The following is an 18,426-nucleotide window of genomic DNA, read 5'->3' on the forward strand; positions in this document are numbered from 1 at the left end:
CAATCAATCAAATTGTCTGCCTCATCATTTCATATTGCAAACATTATTTTTGTGCATTCATAAGGAGGTCAAAAGCTAATGAGTTTCAGATAGAAAATATATTCATATATTACTGAACTCTCTCAATTCCAAATCTGGCTGACATGTGTGCACAACACAACATAGATGTTAATAAAACAGATTTTATAGCCTACAGGCCTATGTAGTAGCCTGTAGGTGTAATGTAGCTTTTAAAAAGAAGGTGCCACTGGATATACTAGCAAATCAAGCCAAATCAGTTTTTGTTCTCTAGCTGTATTTGCTCGAGCGATGGTGTTTCAGCTTAATTTACCAAAAACTTCATTTTTAAAGTCCCTAGAGGTTGGAGAAATCTGTGCTGCGTTTCTGTGCTGTTGGAACTGCTGCACGTAATAAGTGACAACTGTACCTATAGTCTTTTAACTTGCTCAACACATTTTCCTTAAAAAAAAAAGATCTACACTTTCTTCTCGACATTAATGTGACGCCACCAAGTACGTCTGCACCACATTAATAGTTCAAATAAACAGCGATAAATAACTGCAGCTTTTCGTCGAAACACGAGTACTAAGCTTCCGTGGTACATTGAAGGTATCATAGAAGGGGACAAGCATCAACACCAAATTGCTTTAGCTTGTTTAGCGAGTTGCTGCTACTAGCTATCCTATAGTATGTAGTACGATAAACTTAAAGCCTTCCGGGCCGAAAACGTGACAATATTCGCCTTGAAGGATTATTAAAGAGGTGGGACTGCATCCGTTTTGCTCTCACGAGTCTTGTACTGTTTGGTATAGTTAGCTAACATGTTAGCTTTAGCGAAGCTAGCTAGCAGACGTTGTATAGCTGTAGCTTTTCTTGTGTATGTGTGTCCCAGGTAAACACTCATTTAGCAGTTATCTCACAACACTTTGGGCTTTTCTGTCTTCAGACGGTGTCGTATTAAACTCAGTTCACAACCATTTCAGCATAGTTTCCTTGCAAGCGTGCTGATCATGCTGCAAAGCAACATATGAGCTTCTGAGTCAGCAGTCGGTGCTGATTCAGAAAGCTCCAATACCAGATGCAGCTTATAAGGTTAGCTCAAGTTTTGTTTAGTGAGATACATTTTCTACCTCTAACATTGTTTGATTTGGCATTCAGTTCATCTGCTTCTTGTCAGAGAAGTTAGACGTCTCTGATGTGCGGCTCGACTTCCCCAAACATGCGTTGTAAGTGGCTGAATTTAACAGCTGTTTGATGGCTCATATGATTAATATCAATGACTGATGCTGCTTATAAATGTTCCATAGTGGACTTTAAATACTTAGTCCTGTTTCTGTCTGTTAAAAATGGCCACCCAGTGGCCAGAGGGATATCACAGGACCTGCTTTGATATCTGAGCGGAATATTGTTAATAAACAGAACACTACCCCATAGGGCTGGGTGATACCACAAGACAACAACTGGAGTGTTCTGTTTATCCAATCATTCACATTTTACAAAAAAAAAAAAAAGAATAGTACAGTCTGTCACTTTGGGTACCAAAGTTTTGTGTGAGTGATAAAAATCACTATTTTGCTCATATGAAGCAACCCAGCCTTGTAAAACATGCTGTAATGTAACAGCACTTTGTTTAGATAGTACTATGCATGCTCTCTCTGTCTTTGATTGGGTAATTTTTATTTATTATAACACATATTTAGATCATGACTCCAGATCATTGTGTCTTAAACAGAAACTTGATGCACTAAGTTGCACAACTGTGAAATGCACAATTGGATGTCCCAGTAATAAGACAGCAAGGCCAGTTATTTGTGTGTATGTTGGCTGATAAGATTGTAAAATAATTTAGTGCAGTCATTTCAAACTAGGTTTGTGGTAATTTAGCAACAACATCAAAGTTTGCAACTGCTTACACTTGTGTATTTTTGGAAAATCAGACACTCCTACATTAGGAATTTTCAGAATAGAAAAATACACAACTAATTCCTTGAATTCTTATTTAAGTAATAAGATTATAGCCAGTGGTTTTCACTGTCATATGAAATTCTATCTGCCTGATGACTCCCATCAATATGCCATCACTGCAGTAAGCTTTAGTCCAGCTGCTGGAAACTGCTGTTCAGCTTGAATAAATGTCCACAAAGACTGTCACACTGACTTTATTCATATTTACTGACAGCACTAAAATGCATTTATATTCAAAACAGGGGAGTGTCACACATACACTTCATTACTTTTGTTTGGATTTTGCTGTAAGTGTGTAATGAGTGTCCAGATGGTCCCAGACATTAACAGACATTAGGAGCTACGGTGTTTTCCTCTGCCAAACAATTTTGGCAGATAGTTGGGACAGCTGCCAGACAGCAACTCAGATGAAATCTCTGCTCATTGCTAGATTTTTAATGAACAAAAGGATTGATTAATTAATAACTGGAATTAATTTGTGATTAACCATTGCATCCCTGCTTTTAGCCAATACGTTTGTATCAAATTTTTAAAACTCCCAAATTTCAATACAAATTCTAGCCTCCAACCTGCTTTCTATAATCAACGGAGTCACTGATCTGCAATATAAAGATAATTTCCTGTTTTCTTTTCTGTCTGTTCATGTGTTGTATTTGAAAAGGCTGCAGCAATGGGTCCGGACACTACACCTGTCCCTAAAACAGAACCTTCAGAGGAAAGTATGTACTGATGGTTATTTGTGTTTTCTTTTTCTTCCCTTTGGTAAAAACTTCAGTAGCAAAAAGCTACCTTTTCCAGTGGTATTAAACCTGGTTACTCGTGCAGCTAAGGCTTAAGGTTTAAGCAGATGATACTAGCAAAAAGAAAGAAAAAAAAAATTAATTCAATAAAATAAACTGACTCTGTTGCCTTGAACATACATGTCCGCCACTCTGGACTTAGTGCAGTTCTTTCCTTCTAAAACCTTCTGAGACATCACTAGACCTCACAGTTTTTGTCCTGTTTGTTCAGCTAATATTAGTCACTGAATAAAAAATAATTGTAATTTTTTGCTTCTTAATGAGATTTCTGTAGTCCTACCGTGAAGTAACCAAGCTTTGTTCATTGATGTGATTGTTCCCTAGGTCCAGGAGCAATTGTGGTGAAGATAGTCTCAGAGTCAGATTCCAATGATGCTTCAACTGCTGCAGAATTTGAGAACTCCATACAACCAGAAAGCAACATATCAGACAAGTGCTACCCGTGCTCCATCTGTGGCAAGATATTTGACAGACCGTCGAAGCTAGAGAGGCATAAACCTGTGCATATGAGGAAGCCCAAGACTATTCATCAGTGTAAGCATTGTGATAAGATCTTCACACAAGAGGAGAAGCTGATCCGACACCAGAACTGCCACAATAGGACTAACCAGCACCCATGCCCCGACTGTGGGAAAGTGTTCAATAGGCCTTCCAAGTTAGAGAGACATAGACGGACACACTCAAAGACACCAAAGGTGCCTCATCAGTGCTCGTACTGCATGAAGACATTCAGTAAACTGAACAAACTTGTCCGTCACAAGCGTATGCACACCGGGGAAAAGCCTTTCACCTGCTCGGTCTGCGGAAAAGGATTCTCTGAGTCAGGGCACTGCAAAGCGCACGAGAAAACACATGAGGAGCAGCCAGAAAAACCTCACTGCTGTGCAGACTGTGGGATGTGTTTCTTTAAGGCCTCAGAGCTCCGTCGACATTTTCGCTCCCACACAGGTGAGAAACCTTTCAGATGCACCTTGTGTGAGAGCTGCTTCTCCCGCTCAGAGGGACTGAAAAGACACATGAGGAGCCACACAGGAGAAAGACCATACAAATGCATTATATGCGGAAAAGGATTTTATTCTCGTCAGGATATGAATATTCACGGGTTGACCCACTCAGGAGAGAAACCTCATCTGTGCCCCGTGTGTGGTAAAGGCTTCTCGCAGCTGGGCAACATGAAAGAACATGAGCAAAATGTTCATATTAAGGCAGAGAAATATATTTGCAATGAATGTGGGGCAACTTTCACACGGTACAAGTCACTGACAAAGCATCAGCGGACACACACAGGAGAAAGACCCTATCTGTGCCTCATCTGTGGTCGTAGGTTTTCTTGGAGCCATTCTCTTAGCAGACACCGGAGGACGCACACACACAGACAGATGTCTATGGACACACCTAAAGACATCATAAGTTTTGAAGGACCCTGTGAGAATCCCAGCAGCGAAAAGTAGCTATAAAGTCCTTATAGAACGCACAATTCATTTTTGAGTCGTGTTTCTGGAGAGGAACTGACAAATTGAATTTACTCATTAGTATTGCATTGACGGCAAATTTTCACCTTCTGAGATGATTTAATGTGCTGCGGGCTTTTTAATTTGTCCATGAAATGTCCATTACAAATTCTTCTTAAAGGACACCAGATTATACCATTTTCTCTTTAAATTCTTTATTGATCAAATCCAAAAGGTAAGCCTTCTGGCAAGGGTTGTTAATCTCATATACTGACAGTTAAAATCCATACTGTGCCTAAAAAAATACAATTTAAGCTTGATGGATGTGGATTAGCTCTGATCAAATTGTCCTTTTATGACAGATTTGGACTTGAGAGAATTTACAAAAAGTTTTGTTACAAGCAAAAATAGACTTGCTCTATCAGATTGCCTGAAATTATGGTTTACCATTTAGCCAAATTAGTACAATTTTTTCTTTTTTTTTTCTTTTTTTTTGCTGAATTTTAAAATGGGAAATGAAGAAGCAATCCACTGAATTGGATTTTAATATTTGGTTTCTGTGACCAAATATAAACTTTTGCAAAAGACAAAAGCTGTAAAGCTGCCATGCATAAAAGTCATACAGATCAGATTGCAGCATTGTGTGCAACACACAAAACAGTCACAACTTCCTGGTTGCATAGCTCAACAGATCAAACAGCAAGATCAATTTTGGTTATTCATTCTTTCTTTTGACATGAGCACAAAACTAGAACCTGACATTTTTCTTGTTGTTGAATTCGTAAAAACAATAGTGATATATTTTTCAATTTTCCAAATTTGGATTCCCTGTAGAACCTGACTACAAGGAATAATATACGGATTCAGTACGGTGCATACTACGAGGTAGCTTAGTTATTTTGTTACTGCAGTTAACTGAACAAGAATCGACTTCAAAAAACTGCCAAAAAACTTTTTTTTAAAAAAATATTTCCATCCATCCATCCATTCTCTATACACTGCTTTATCCTCACTAGGGTCACGGGGGGTGCTGGAGCCTATCCCAGCTGACTCGGGCGAAGGCAGGGGACACCCTGGACAGGTCGCCAGTCTGTTGCAGGGCTACATTTTTATATTTCCATCAAATGATTATAATTTTTCATAACTGATTAGTAGCTCCTGTAATGTTCTCTATATAGGTAGGCTATATCACCCCTCACCACAAAACACCTGCTGTGATTTCATTGCTTACAGTGGCGTGTAAGTGATTACATGTGTGCAGTTAGTAGTTTTCTTCTTCTATGAATTGTGGAAAATTGAATTAAATGAATTTTATACTTTAAAAAATAAATTCTGTTTTATATTGGCATTTGCTGAATATATAAAGTGTAGTTGCATTTTGCATTGATTGTATTTGTGATGCTGTCCTCGTATACAAGAGCTTACAGTCAATAAATAGATACATTGCTCTTTTCTGTGATTCCCTTCATGGTAATACAACACAATGGGCCGACAACGTTCTTGAAAACATATTCAAGAAATGTATACAAACGTGTTAAGTGCTTAAGGTCTCTTTATGTACCACGGAATTCTGCTGCATTACTCTTTTATTGTTCACATTTAGCAGATAAAGTAGTAGATCAGTCTCTACCAACAGCACAGACACAGTAAAAACCCGTTTTGAGCACGGATAGCAACATTTGTCGTCAAACGGAAAACGCAAACGGGAATTTCCGGTAGGCACGTAAATGTCGCATGCGTGTCAGCACGGTCGTTGCTGTTGCTAGGTAACCTTTTGTTGGTGGCTGCAACTATCGAAAAATCGTACCGGTACCGTTTACTATTGTGGCAAAATTTTTATACTGTGTGCTTATGAGAGTAGGCCAAATAGATCAATAGGTGAAAGAGGAACTAGCTTTAGTTTAAACCATGTCTCTTGAAACCCTGAGCGTCCCTCAACTGGAACTAGAGGCTGTTATTGGGTTCAACGGTAAGTTTTTCTGATAAGTTAATGTTGCTTTCGCTACAACAAATCAAACTTCTGACTAGCACGCTAATTTGCGCCAAATACACACATTAAAGTTAATTTTTCATGGCTGCGTTTAATGGCATGTAAGTTTCATGGTATTTAGAATCTTCTAGCTACGTTTTAAATTCGTTATATTTAGCAAAGTGTGAATAGAACTTTGGTAATCATCGAAAGACCCACCTGTTTAACAACACGGTGCTTAGATGGACTGTCAGTTGAACTGGGAGAGGCTGCACGTTGTTACTATTTTCATCGTAATCACAAACTTATTTTTTTGTGCATTTTGCTTTGTATTAAATACTTATATGGTTTATTTCGTCAGGGCATGTGTTTTCAGGCCTGAGAGTCCATCCAGACAGAGAGCACCTGATCTATCCTCTGGGATGCACAGTTATACTGAAGAGAATCAAAGATGGCAAGCAGGAGTTCCTACATGGACACACAAACAATGTGTCCTGTATTTCAGTGTCCAAAAGTGGGTCATACATTGCCTCCGGACAGGTCAACTTTATGGGCTTTAAGGTAGCTGTAGTTACAATACATTTTTCACATGTGAAGTTTCTGGTAAGGTATGGTAAAGACAAACAATAGCTACAATCAGCTTTTTGTGTAATTCATTTACTCTTTTGATGCTGTGTGCTACAAATAGAGTCATATTTTTTTTAGAAACAAATCTATCAATATGTATTAATTGCAACATTTAGAATAAATATATGCATTTTTTTCCCTAGGCTACAGTAATTATCTGGGACTATGCACAGCGAAAGATCTATGCTGAGCTGCTGCTCCACAAGGCTAAGGTAGAAGCACTGGCCTTCTCCCCAAATGACAAGTACCTGGTGTCCCTCGGGGGTCAAGATGATGGCAGGTAAACATTAGGTTTGATGCAGTTGGGTTCCCTCCTAAATAACCAGATGGCATCACAGGGGAATGCATAGGATAGGAGAAACATGATAACTTGAAAAAGGAATTTAGTAGTTAAAAAACCCTATTATATGCAATTGTTACACAATTGACTATAACAGCAAGATTTCAGTCATAAGCTGTTTGTGAGAGTGAATCTTATATTATTGCTTTACACAACAGTATGTCATTACATGGCCAGCTATAACCACAATAAGAAATTTAACATTTTCCCGGTGACTTGCTTAGCATATGGTACATAAATTCACTTAATTGTGAATATACTTTATTTGTTGAGTGTGTCCAGTGTTTTCTGTGTGTTTTCAGTATAGTTGTGTGGAATATTGAGACCAAGCAGGCCATATGTGGGAGTGCAGCTTCATCTCAGAGTTCCGGTCACTGCTTCACTGTACAATACTCAAACACAAATGACAATATCTTTGTTTCTGCTGGGAGGTGAGTGAATTGCATTTGCTGGCATTCTACATGCTAAATTCATTTCACCTGCTTGTGAAATGTAAGTGTTGCTTTTTTCAGCATATTTACTGTCAATATGTATCTTAACATGTTCCCTCCTATTATCATTTGGTTCAAATTATTTTCTTAGATGTATTTTAATATTATTGGTATTTTTTTGGGCAGTGGAACACTGCGAGTTTGGGAGTTGGACCTCCCCAACAGGAAGATCTGGCCCACAGAGTGTGAGACAGGCCTGCTGAAGAGGATTGTGAAATGTATGGAGGTATGAGGTCATCAGAAACTGATATTTTTACAGTAGTTGTTTACCCACCCTTTAAAATGGGTTGTCAATTGAGGGCCCACTTGACTTCTGTCTTTTGTCAATCAATAATACATTTGCAGCAGATGCATTTGAGGAGATATGACACAACATATAGAAGTACATTTTCTTTGACATATACTTAGACAGTGACTCTAATTCTAAATTGTCCAAATGTGTACAGTACACCAGATAGAGTGAACTAAGACAGTGTTGTTTCAGATTTCAGATGATGATCAATTCATTTTCTGTGGCACTACAAGTGGAGACATAATGAAAATCATCCTGAGCACCAGGCGTCTGAGAGACTGTGGACCAAATAAAAAAAATACAGTCTAGTAAGTCATAACGGCATTGTTTTTTCATTCCTAACTGGGCACTGTGAAAGTAATTTCAGCCACTGTCTACTTGTGTTTACCTGGTAGTGAAGTATTCCTCCTTTGGAAATATAAGCTATGGCTCATGCTGAGTTATGCATTTCATTTTATGAGCAAGTATATTTTTCTTTTTTATCTTTTGTGGGTTGTTATGCAGCTTCTTGTCATTGCAGAAATCTGCCTCAGTTTGAGGATATGTTCTTTTATTGTAAGTGTGAGCCTTCAGTTTGTGTTTCCTTGCTAGATACTTCTAGATAGTTTTAAGTATAACTTGAAAAGTGGTGTATTCATATGTACATAACTTCTATAGATCCACATGTATGAAGTAATTATTTATATATTTTCTGTGTAGGGTGTCAGTGCCCTGAGGATATTGACGTGTGGGCACCTTCTCGTAGGTTCTGGGTCTGGCGCCTTCACTCTGTGTTCCAGCACCAACTTCAAAACTCTTAAGTAAATAGTAAAACTGCATCATTAGTATCAGACCTTTAAAAAGTACTTAAATTTAGTAGCAATCCATGATGTACAGGATTCTCCTTCTTCTCCGTGGCCACAATAGGGAAGTCCAGCTGGTAAAGGGGGTGACCTCCATCGCTACAAGAGGAGAGGGACAGCAGTTCTTTGTTGGCACAGAGGCTGCTCAGATGTACCGCTTCAGTTATGAAGACTTCAAAGCTGAACTCATGTCTACCAACCACAATAATGCTGTCAAGGACGTCGCCATCCCTTTGTAAGTCATACACAGGCAGTTCATGGTGAAAGACTCAAAGACATCAGTCACTGATTACAGAGCATTTACCATCTGTTAAGTTTTTGATGGTTTGAATCGAGAGCCCACCAGAGACAATAAAATCAGAAATGGCCTTGTTTAGCTTTTGAATCTGGCAAGAAATATATGTTGTAACTGAACTGAAATTGAGAGAAATTACACTCCACCATGTTCTATAATAATTTTGCTCTGACGCTAAACAGGATAAAGGTATTTGTCGGCCAAAGTTTAGTCAGTCATGTTTGCATTTTTAACATTGATGCTCATTTTAGGTCATAGATGCCTCTGTACCTGTAAAACTTGTAATAAATGCAAAGAAACACAAATATCAAACAAATTTGGGAAAGCTGCCTATTTATGCCTGTATAGAATTCTTAAAGTAGTATGGGCATGGTTTGTCCAGTTCCATGCTTTCACTTGGAATTTAATGTTGCTGGCCTACCTTAGATGTAGATTTAGACAGATATAGACACAGGTCTCTATTGCAGTAACAACAAATGTAAATCATCCAACCAAGCATATTGTAAAGCCAGGTCTTTACAGCTTGTTTCTCCACCATGTTGTTCACCATGACAAAATTGCTCTCATGTCAAAAGTATTGCAAATTAAAATTAAAAAAAAAAAATCTTAGAAACACAACCATAGTATTGTATGTTTATTCCTAAACTTTGAATGTAAGCAGCTGCATGTCTGCTTAAACCTCAACTATTTCTCACAACATGTTGCTTCAGTTCCTCATTGTGCTCACTAGAGGGTGATATATCCATACCACATTAATGTCTGTCCAGCCTGTGCTGAGAAAAATGATATTGGTTTTAGGTATTTTGTGCTTATGATCAAAGTGCAATATTGAATCTAATTTCATTATGTCAATATTTCAATTGATACATGTTTAAATGTAAAGTTAATATACTTCTACCTCAGATAACACTACAGCCATGGCCATAAGTTTGGACACAGCATGACTTACTATGTCTGTTTTGATGTCTATTACAGAACATAACTAATATTTTTTGACAGCACCAGTTTAATTAGTCAACAAATCAACAAGGGATATATTATCAATAAATTCCAACAATTGGAACAACTTTGTTCCCAAAACATAATATTAGAAGAAAATAACAAAAAAATGCAGTACTTTCACAACCGAATTTGGTAAAAATAACAAAATGACACCAAACTCTTTTGATGTTTTTTTAAAATATGAAACTTAATATAGTTTTCAGGAGTTGTGTACTGTATTGTAAGTGACAATTTTGTGGTATTTTCTAAGATTCACAAGCGTCATGGTACTTGTGTCCAAACTTATGGCCATGGCTTTATTCTTTAGCTGATGGTGATCACCCACATTCACATAACTGTGATTCCACTTCTCTCTCTTTTTTTTAAATTTCTTCTAGTGCAATATCAGAATTATTTGCGACCTGCACTGAGGAGGACATCAGAGTGTGGCACATAGACAAGCCCATAGAGCTGCTGCGCATCACTGTGCCCAACATAACCTGCAATTCTTTGGGCATTATGGCAGACGGACATAGCATCATCAGTGGTGCGAATCAGATAGAGCTATCTACAACCTACAGTCATTGGCGCTTTTGCTGCATGGAATTTTTAAATGTGGTGTAGTTTAGCCAATACAGTTGCAGAAGTGACAAAAACTTTTTCTGAAGTTACCTGTTTCCACTAAAATAAGCAATTTCATGGACTGAGCTAAATTTATCTTCTCGACAACCGTTAAACCTGATTTCTCTTTCTTCTAGCGTGGAATGATGGTAACATTCGTGTGTTCGCACCGGAAAGTGGTCGGCTCATGCTCATCATCCACAATGCTCACAGGATGGGAGTGACAGCAATCGCTGGCACCAGGGACTGCAGGAGGATTGTCAGTGGAGGGGGAGAGGGACAGGCTAGTAAACATAAAATTAATATATTTGTAACTGTTCAGCAAATTGTGTAATGCACAGGAAATTTCCACAAGCACCGTGAAAATGTCACATTTTAGAATTGTGGCACTCTGGTAGCGCAGTGCACAATATTCTCAACACTTCTTTTAAATTTAAGCCACCTGCTGAATTATTGAATTTTTCTTCTCCATAGATTTTTGGTAAATAAACTAAATAATACATTGTTACCCAGCCTGTTCCATATTTCATAGCAAAAGTTATCAAAGGGACAAATTGATCAGACGAAGAGAGATATCTTTGTTAATAATTTGGTGTGAGGAGCAGGGAAGTTCCTGTCACAGCTATTTCTACACTTTTCTCAAGAAGCTATTTAAGAATTACTGTGGGCTAAGAATGTGCACATCTAAGGGAAGTCTTAAAATTGAAGCTTTCTCTTAGGCAAGCCATGCTGAGTTAATGGGGAGAGTTACAAATCAGATGTGCTATACAAATATTCACAGGATTTAATTCATTTCATTGTATATTCATGATACAGATGCAAGACTAGACAGTACACAATCTGTAAATACACAGTCAACAGTTGAGCACTGTCTTCATACAGCGTGACTGCAGTTTGACAGATTTAGAAAGAACAAAAGACATACTGGGGAAGATCATTTTCTATTGGTATTGATTGTTGTAGCCATAGTTCTGCAGTTGCTCTACAAATCATCAAAGCAAAAATGAGAGGGTGTTCCTGTTGAAGGCTTTGAGCTTGGGTTTGTTTATTGTAGGTGCGTGTTTGGGAGCTGCAGCACCAGGGCCATCGTCTGCTGGAGACTATGAAGGAGCACAGAGCCTCAATCACTTGTATAAAAATCAAGAGTAACGACAAAGAGTGCGTCACTGCCAGCTCTGATGGTGCCTGCATCATCTGGGATATTGTGTGAGTATTTCATCTGCAGAACCTGATGGACTCTAGAACAGGCAAGAATAGAAACGTACATCTCACACATGCTCTGTGTATCATCTTTCACCTTCATTCTTGTATAATTAGTGCAGAAAATGCAATTTTGGGTCTCTCGCGTACATTTTAATAGTAGTGGTAAGTGCCATAAACCACTGCAAAGCTGTTCCACTTCGTAATGAATTATTTTCCATTTTTCACCCACAGCTAGGTTTATTTTGCTGAGAACAACTGAGGTGAAAAAGAAGAGGCAAGGCGCATTAATGAATCCCTTAATCACATTATTCAATGAAAAATGGAATGCACAATTGCTAACAATATACAAAGCCACTTGAGAAAAAGTGACAACGCAAAATACAAAGTGCTGTCTTCAGGTCTGAATTGTAGTAAAAGAAAAATACTGAAGCTGTTCATTTGTGTCTGGGTGCTACAGAAGGAATGAAAAGAAATCCAGTGCATTCTTTATGAAGAAAGCTTAAAATCCTTTAATCTGTGGGCTTTTTCTGTGAGGAGAAGAAAACCTTTAAAACTCTGACTGTGGTCACATTTTTTTTCAAACGTCTATCCTCTTCAGTGAACAAGTCTGTGGATTAAAGGCTTCTCAGCTGCAGTCATCAAGAACAGTATGGATTTCCTTTTTACTATGATTACTAACAAGCTGATTTAAAAGAGAGATTATTCAACAGCCAAGTGTCTAACTAAATCTAGACTGAAACCTTTTCCAGTCAGACACAATGAGTTTTGTGTACACGGAGAAAATGGTGTGGCATTTATGCTCTTTTAAGAGATTTTGCGGATTAGTTTTTCTTTTACATGTATACAGATTGGCTTGTGGTTTCTTGTTTTGTTCAAAGAGTTGTTCAGAGGGATTTTTTAACTGCCCTGGTCAGCACCCTGGTGTGGGAGCACATCTACCACATCAAGAGCACTTCTACACCTGTGAAACTCATCCTTCTCTCTTCCTTCTTTTTTTTCTTGTCTCCTGATTCTCCTGCATCTCCTCCTGTAGGCGATTTGTGAGCCTTCAAAGGATGATCACCAACACACTGTTCCGGACCGTGTGCTACCATCCAGAGGAATATCAGATCATTACCAGTGGCACCGACAGAAAGGTGTGTTTTGTTAATGCTTCTGTTTGTGACTCAGTGCGGTTCAGTTCATTTAAAAGATTAGTGGTTTGTTAAAAATGAAATTGTAGTGCGCCCATAAAGTTTTCGGTTCAGGATTGTTTTGTTCGTTTTTGTGCTCTAACATCTAAGAGCTATTTTGGAGAATTGTCTAAAGAATTCCCTGAGACTCAGTTGTGATGTCTACGGAAAAAAAAGGCAATGACTTTAATGATTGAAAATCCCTCAGGGTGCAAAAAAAAAAAGCAAAAACGCACCTAACAGTCCCAATCTAGATGCCTTGTTATCCTGATATTGTTATTATAATCTCCACTTACTGAACATAAGAAAAAAAAGCCTTTTATTCTGGTAAGAATGTCACAGAGGAGCGAAGTAAAGACTTGCACAATCATACACACTTTTCATGTCCACAGATTAGTTTGAAAACCTCGTAATTTATTTCTCAGCTCAACCTAATTAAGCTATTGTGCCGGGTGCTTGTCACTGGGGTAAAAGCAAGCCTTTCAGGTCTGTTATTTTGTGATTCATTTTGATAAACTCAGCATGGCCTTTTTACATAAGGCTGGAAGTTCACTGTGTCAGAATGAAACACTTGTTTTTCTTGATTGTGTACTTTTACCACAACCCTTGAACCCGGCCACATACAAGACCCGTATTGCTGCCGTCATCTCATGCTGCGAGGCGAGGACAAGTTGTGCTGATTAACACAGTTATGTGGCTGTGCTAAGGGAGCAGGGAGAGAGTGAGAAGGAGGTATTCAGAGAAGGTGGGAGAGAGGAGGGACATAGAGGGGAGTGCTGGGATGTTTGTGCCTTCCTGCGGATGTGCCGATGCCACCCAAGTGCCAGCCAGATCCACCATCTGCTCATCCCAGGACACAGGCGCTCTGTCTGGAACAACAAATAGCAACTCTTTCTCTCTCACTCTCTCTCCCTCTCTCTTTCACTCCTCAACCTTCATCACCTCCCAGCATTCCTCTATGAGTAAATCCACAGAAGGTAACCCAGGAGAACTGAGAGGAAAAGGTGAAAAGGAGTGGAATATGGCTGAATCATGTTCATTTTGCCATTACTTACTTTAGAATAGTGTCACTTTTAAACCGACAACTAAGTAAGGAAAGTATGGTTTTACCTTGTTGACATGTTTCAACTACATCAGCGGTCTTCTTCAGGACGTCATCTGATGTGTGATGATGGTCACCTAGTAAAAAGGAAATGTCATCACATGTCGGATGACGCTCTGGTGAGACTGCAGACGTAGTTGAAACATGTCAGCAAGGTAAAACCATACTTTCCTTATTACCGCCCGGCAAAACTGCGTTTGCCGGAAGGTATTGTTTTCACCTGCATGGTCTTGCTTGCTTGCTTGCGTGTTTGTCTGTAACACTTTGGTTTCCGCGCGATAACTCCATAAAATATTGATGTAGCCTCACCATATTTGGTACACAGGTCTACCATAATAAGACACAGGTCAAGTTCGCATTTGGTGACCGTGACCTCATTTTCAAGGTCACAGGGGTCATCTTTGTCGCCGGGCGGATCAAGTTTGGTAAAACTTCTAGTTTAGTTGTCAGTTTAAAAGTAACACTATTCTAAAGAAAGGAATATGGCCAAGAGAAAAAATCAGAGGGAAGTTTGTGGTATAGGGTCAGAGAGAGGTTGTATTAATGGGATAGAATGCTGATGCTAATGATGGATATTTTTGATGGCAGTAAATAGAGACAATATGGTGCTGACCCTCACCATTTTTAGTATATCTTTTATCGTTGAAACTAGATTGACTGCATTATTTCCAATTAATGATACCATATTTGATTTGCCTAAAGGTTGGTTTAGCCAAGGGTGCTAACACAATAAAATACTGCCGTTGTACCACAATACGAACTTACATAATTGTGCTAACTTGGTATGTCTCGTTTTGAATGCATATTTTGAAACAATCCAGCTAATCTTCTCTGTGCCTCAAGCAACTATACACTAGTTGTGAACCAAGGTGCATCATTTTTATAAGGTGAACAACATAAGGAGTAAACCTGACGTTTCAGATCTGTTCTCGCTAACTCCATGTAATTAATTTTCTGGTGGCCCATGTCATGGCTGTGGGCCAGTTTCCCAGGCTGAGGTGGAGGGAACGCAGATGGGCCAAGACAACTCTCACAGGTGGGAGTCTCTAATAAGCTGCTGAAATGAAATGAGAAAGGAGGGAGAGGTCGTGACTGAGGCAGAGAGGACAACAAGGAAACTGATAGGGGGAGAAAAAGGAGAGCATCAATCAAACCTTCATCATACCAGGATATACAGATACCTGTACACAAACATTATATTATTACTACTATGCCACTACTAAGTTTTAGAGGCATTGCTTCATTCCCTGTTTGTGGCAAAGATGGCCTAAATTGTACTTGATTGGTAAATGCATTCATGACACAGCCCATAACTGTATGAATTTGTAGAAATGGATGTGTGTGCACGTGTGTGTGTGTGTGTGTGTGTGTGAATATTTTGTACAGCTGAAAACCTTTCATTGTGATTTGACACGCAGTTTCATGAGGAAGAGTTAAAAATGATTTCAGTTCATTTTATTTAGTGTTCATAATGAACCATCTCCCCCTCTGGTGGTGGCTGTGTTTTTCTAAATTATGTTCTGTAATGTTATTTCGTGGAAAAATAATGTGAGCAAGCCATTCCATCTGAATAAGCCAATTACTGTATACTGTAGACACAGAAGACCCCACACAAATTTTCCAGTGGCCTGGGAGGGCAACTTATTACTTTGACAATCAATCTGCAGTTCTGAAAATATAAATAAGATTCTGTTTTGTTTTTGTTTTTTGTTTTTTTGGCCTTGCCTTGTTGCTCCTCTTTTGTTCCACGATAGCCAACAATATTTGATATATATGTGTGTGTGTGTGTGAGATTACATTTCCCTTTCTGTCATGTATTATAGAGATGGTCTTGTGCAGAGAAATGAAATCTGGTCTCAGAGGCTTTTCTCATAAACGCTGGGCTCGTTCTGAGCAGCTCTGTGCTACTCATACTTCTCCTTTTACAAATGGCCTGGCTATGAAAAAGCGCACATTTTCTTCCCGTTCTTGCAACACTGAGTCGACTGAGGTGCGAACTTTGAAATGGCTTCTGGACTGTTAAACACACATAGAGACTGATGTCACTGCTAAGTTGAGCTGCTAAAGCTTGTACTAGAAAGCCATTCATACAGGAGAGGACTGATTTTAACGATCAAATCCATGTGGACCTTCAATTACAGCACCTAGCTTTGAAGATGTGATCAGCCTGGCCATATAAATAGCAAGAAAGGGCCGTTCTTGGTCTGTGGCACTGTGATGTTTCTGCTGCCTGTGCTATAAATAACTTCAGCTAACAATTGCCTTTTGTGAGACTTGATACTTTGACAGCGGTTAGGCCCCAGGGATGATCAAATCGCATTTATATCAGCAAGCATGGCTTCAATAGGTGGCGAGTTGGTGGAATCTAACCACAGACCAGCTCATTTCCATATAGAATATTAAAGCAGTAAAGGTTACAGTCAGAAGTCACATATTGCATATTATTAAATTAGAAACTGGAATAGTATGTATATAATGATGTGAGACAACAGTCGCACAACAATACGGAAATGCTGTCATTTGCATCATCTTGTTGGCAACAGCCTGTTTAACTCCATCAATCATCTGTGGCAATTGATGCTATACTTCAAGCTGCAGCAAAAAGATCAAAAGGTTTTGTTTTACTTATGTTGCATGCTTGATGTTTTTTTTCTCCTTACTGTCTTGCTTTATGACTTAGAGTCTGTGCAGTAAAGAAAAGAGGCCCCACAATATCAATCTAAAGCACACTTATCATATCTCCGTCTATACGTCTTGTCGAAACAGTGCCAGTGCAACACCTGCAATTGCATTTTATGATTTCTGTGTATTAATTTTCCTCTCAGGTTGCCTACTGGGAAGTGTGCGACGGCTCTGCCATCAGAGAACTGGAGGCATCGCAGTCTGGAGCCATCAACAGCATGCACATCACACAGGATGGAAAACACTTTGTGACAGGTACGCCCCATTACACATTTGCCGCTCATTGCTCTTTTTAGTGATTTTTATGTCAGTACAGTTCAACCAAAAGTAAATATGTGATCTACAATCAGCTCTTTTTGGCACGTAGGTACTCATTATATCCATAAATTCTCATCATTTTACATTTGCCCCTGTTTCACTGCTGATTATTCTCACATTCAGACCAACACAAGATTGCTATTTTTGTACATTTAGTTTCAGATAGTACCTTTTAGTTAAAGACTCATATTAAAAATGCTTAGATATATCTTATCTTGACATTCTTGTTATTTTTCATGATACTTTTTTAGTCTCAAATATTCTTGACTACGTTTTCATCTCAGAAACATTGTTTTTCTTTCTACTGACACTGCAAGGCATGCTCGGCTCAAATTTCTCTCAGGTTATGGATATGTTTTTCGCTTTTTCATGCCAGGTGGAGACGACAGACTGGTGAAGGTGTGGGACTACATGGCAGGTGCGGTAACCTACGTGGGGATAGGTCATGGTGGCAGCATCACCAGTGTCAAGATCTGTGACAACAACCGCATCTTAGTCAGCACCAGCGCAGATGGAGCCATTTTCCGGTGGAAGTTCCCTCATCCACCTTCCTCCTAACTTGAAACTTGAAGAATCAGAAAGACAGATGGAATCCATTTCTCTTTTTGCATAGTCATGATACTACTAAACTAATTCTCAAATCATTTTTCCAATTTTTTCCACCTATTTTTTCTGTATTTTTCCTTACATTTTTTTTTAGCAAATGTTCCTAAAAGAATTCAACAATCTTACAGCAACACTGTGGAATGGATTTACACTCATCAAAAAATGTTTGTAAAATGATGGAGAGGTTCAGAAACAATAGCTGTATTAGATTTTCTTTTTATGCAGAGAAAGGAAAATGCATGTAAGTAGACTGATAAAGTAATCAAACTCCTTCACAACTTCTACACTATGCTGTGTTGTGGATTTCGTTAATTTCATTGATAGTTTCAAACTGATAAAATTACAATTTCACACATTAATCTGCACTTGATCCACATGAGGGAGAAAAAAAAGCATGTTTTATTTATTTTTTTTGTCATTTGTCGTGTAATTCAAGCGTGGGAATTGACAGAGCTTCAGAAATCCTCTGCTGAGTTGGGAGAACCTATGGAAAGGATGACCCTTTCAGCAGCACTCAGTCAGAGAGACAGAAGCCACTCTTCAGGAAAAGGGACTTTACAGCTTGCTTGGAGTTTATCACGTGATATTTAAAGGAATCAAAGAACAGAAGGAATAGAGATGCTCTGGTTCGATGGCACAAAAATGGACCTCTCCAAGCATTACTATTGG

At 38.8% G+C, this 18,426-nt stretch overlaps 1 protein-coding gene across 1 annotated transcript; it reads left to right on the forward strand.

Moving 5' to 3' along the window:
- The first annotated feature begins 603 nt into the window (after window positions 1-603).
- On the forward strand, window positions 604-18,163 carry cfap52 (cilia and flagella associated protein 52). The gene is made up of 16 exons (XM_051945509.1): window positions 604-762; window positions 2,627-2,684; window positions 3,090-6,185; window positions 6,547-6,746; window positions 6,956-7,092; window positions 7,455-7,583; window positions 7,770-7,869; window positions 8,128-8,238; window positions 8,635-8,735; window positions 8,842-9,012; window positions 10,452-10,600; window positions 10,812-10,957; window positions 11,729-11,880; window positions 12,911-13,013; window positions 16,977-17,088; window positions 17,528-18,163. The coding sequence occupies exons 3-16, from the start codon at window positions 6,125-6,127 to the stop codon at window positions 17,707-17,709; spliced, it is 1,854 nt and encodes a 617-aa protein (XP_051801469.1). The 5' UTR covers window positions 604-762; window positions 2,627-2,684; window positions 3,090-6,124; the 3' UTR covers window positions 17,710-18,163.
- Window positions 18,164-18,426: the final 263 nt, after the last annotated feature.

This window comes from Acanthochromis polyacanthus, chromosome 3, assembly GCF_021347895.1.
Source record: "Acanthochromis polyacanthus isolate Apoly-LR-REF ecotype Palm Island chromosome 3, KAUST_Apoly_ChrSc, whole genome shotgun sequence".
Taxonomy (NCBI): domain Eukaryota; kingdom Metazoa; phylum Chordata; class Actinopteri; family Pomacentridae; genus Acanthochromis; species Acanthochromis polyacanthus.

What these genes read in the sequence shown, in the direction of transcription:
- cfap52 (XM_051945509.1), top strand. Translation starts at nt 6,125, where the DNA reads ATGTCTCTTGAAACCCTGAGCGTCCCTCAACTGGAACTAGAGGCTGTT. An exon ending in GGGGGTCAAGATGATGGCAG is followed by an intron (nt 7,093 to 7,454) that starts GTAAACATTAGG and finishes GTGTGTTTTCAG; the next exon opens with TATAGTTGTGTGGAATATTG. An exon ending in GGATTGTGAAATGTATGGAG is followed by an intron (nt 7,870 to 8,127) that starts GTATGAGGTCAT and finishes GTGTTGTTTCAG; the next exon opens with ATTTCAGATGATGATCAATT.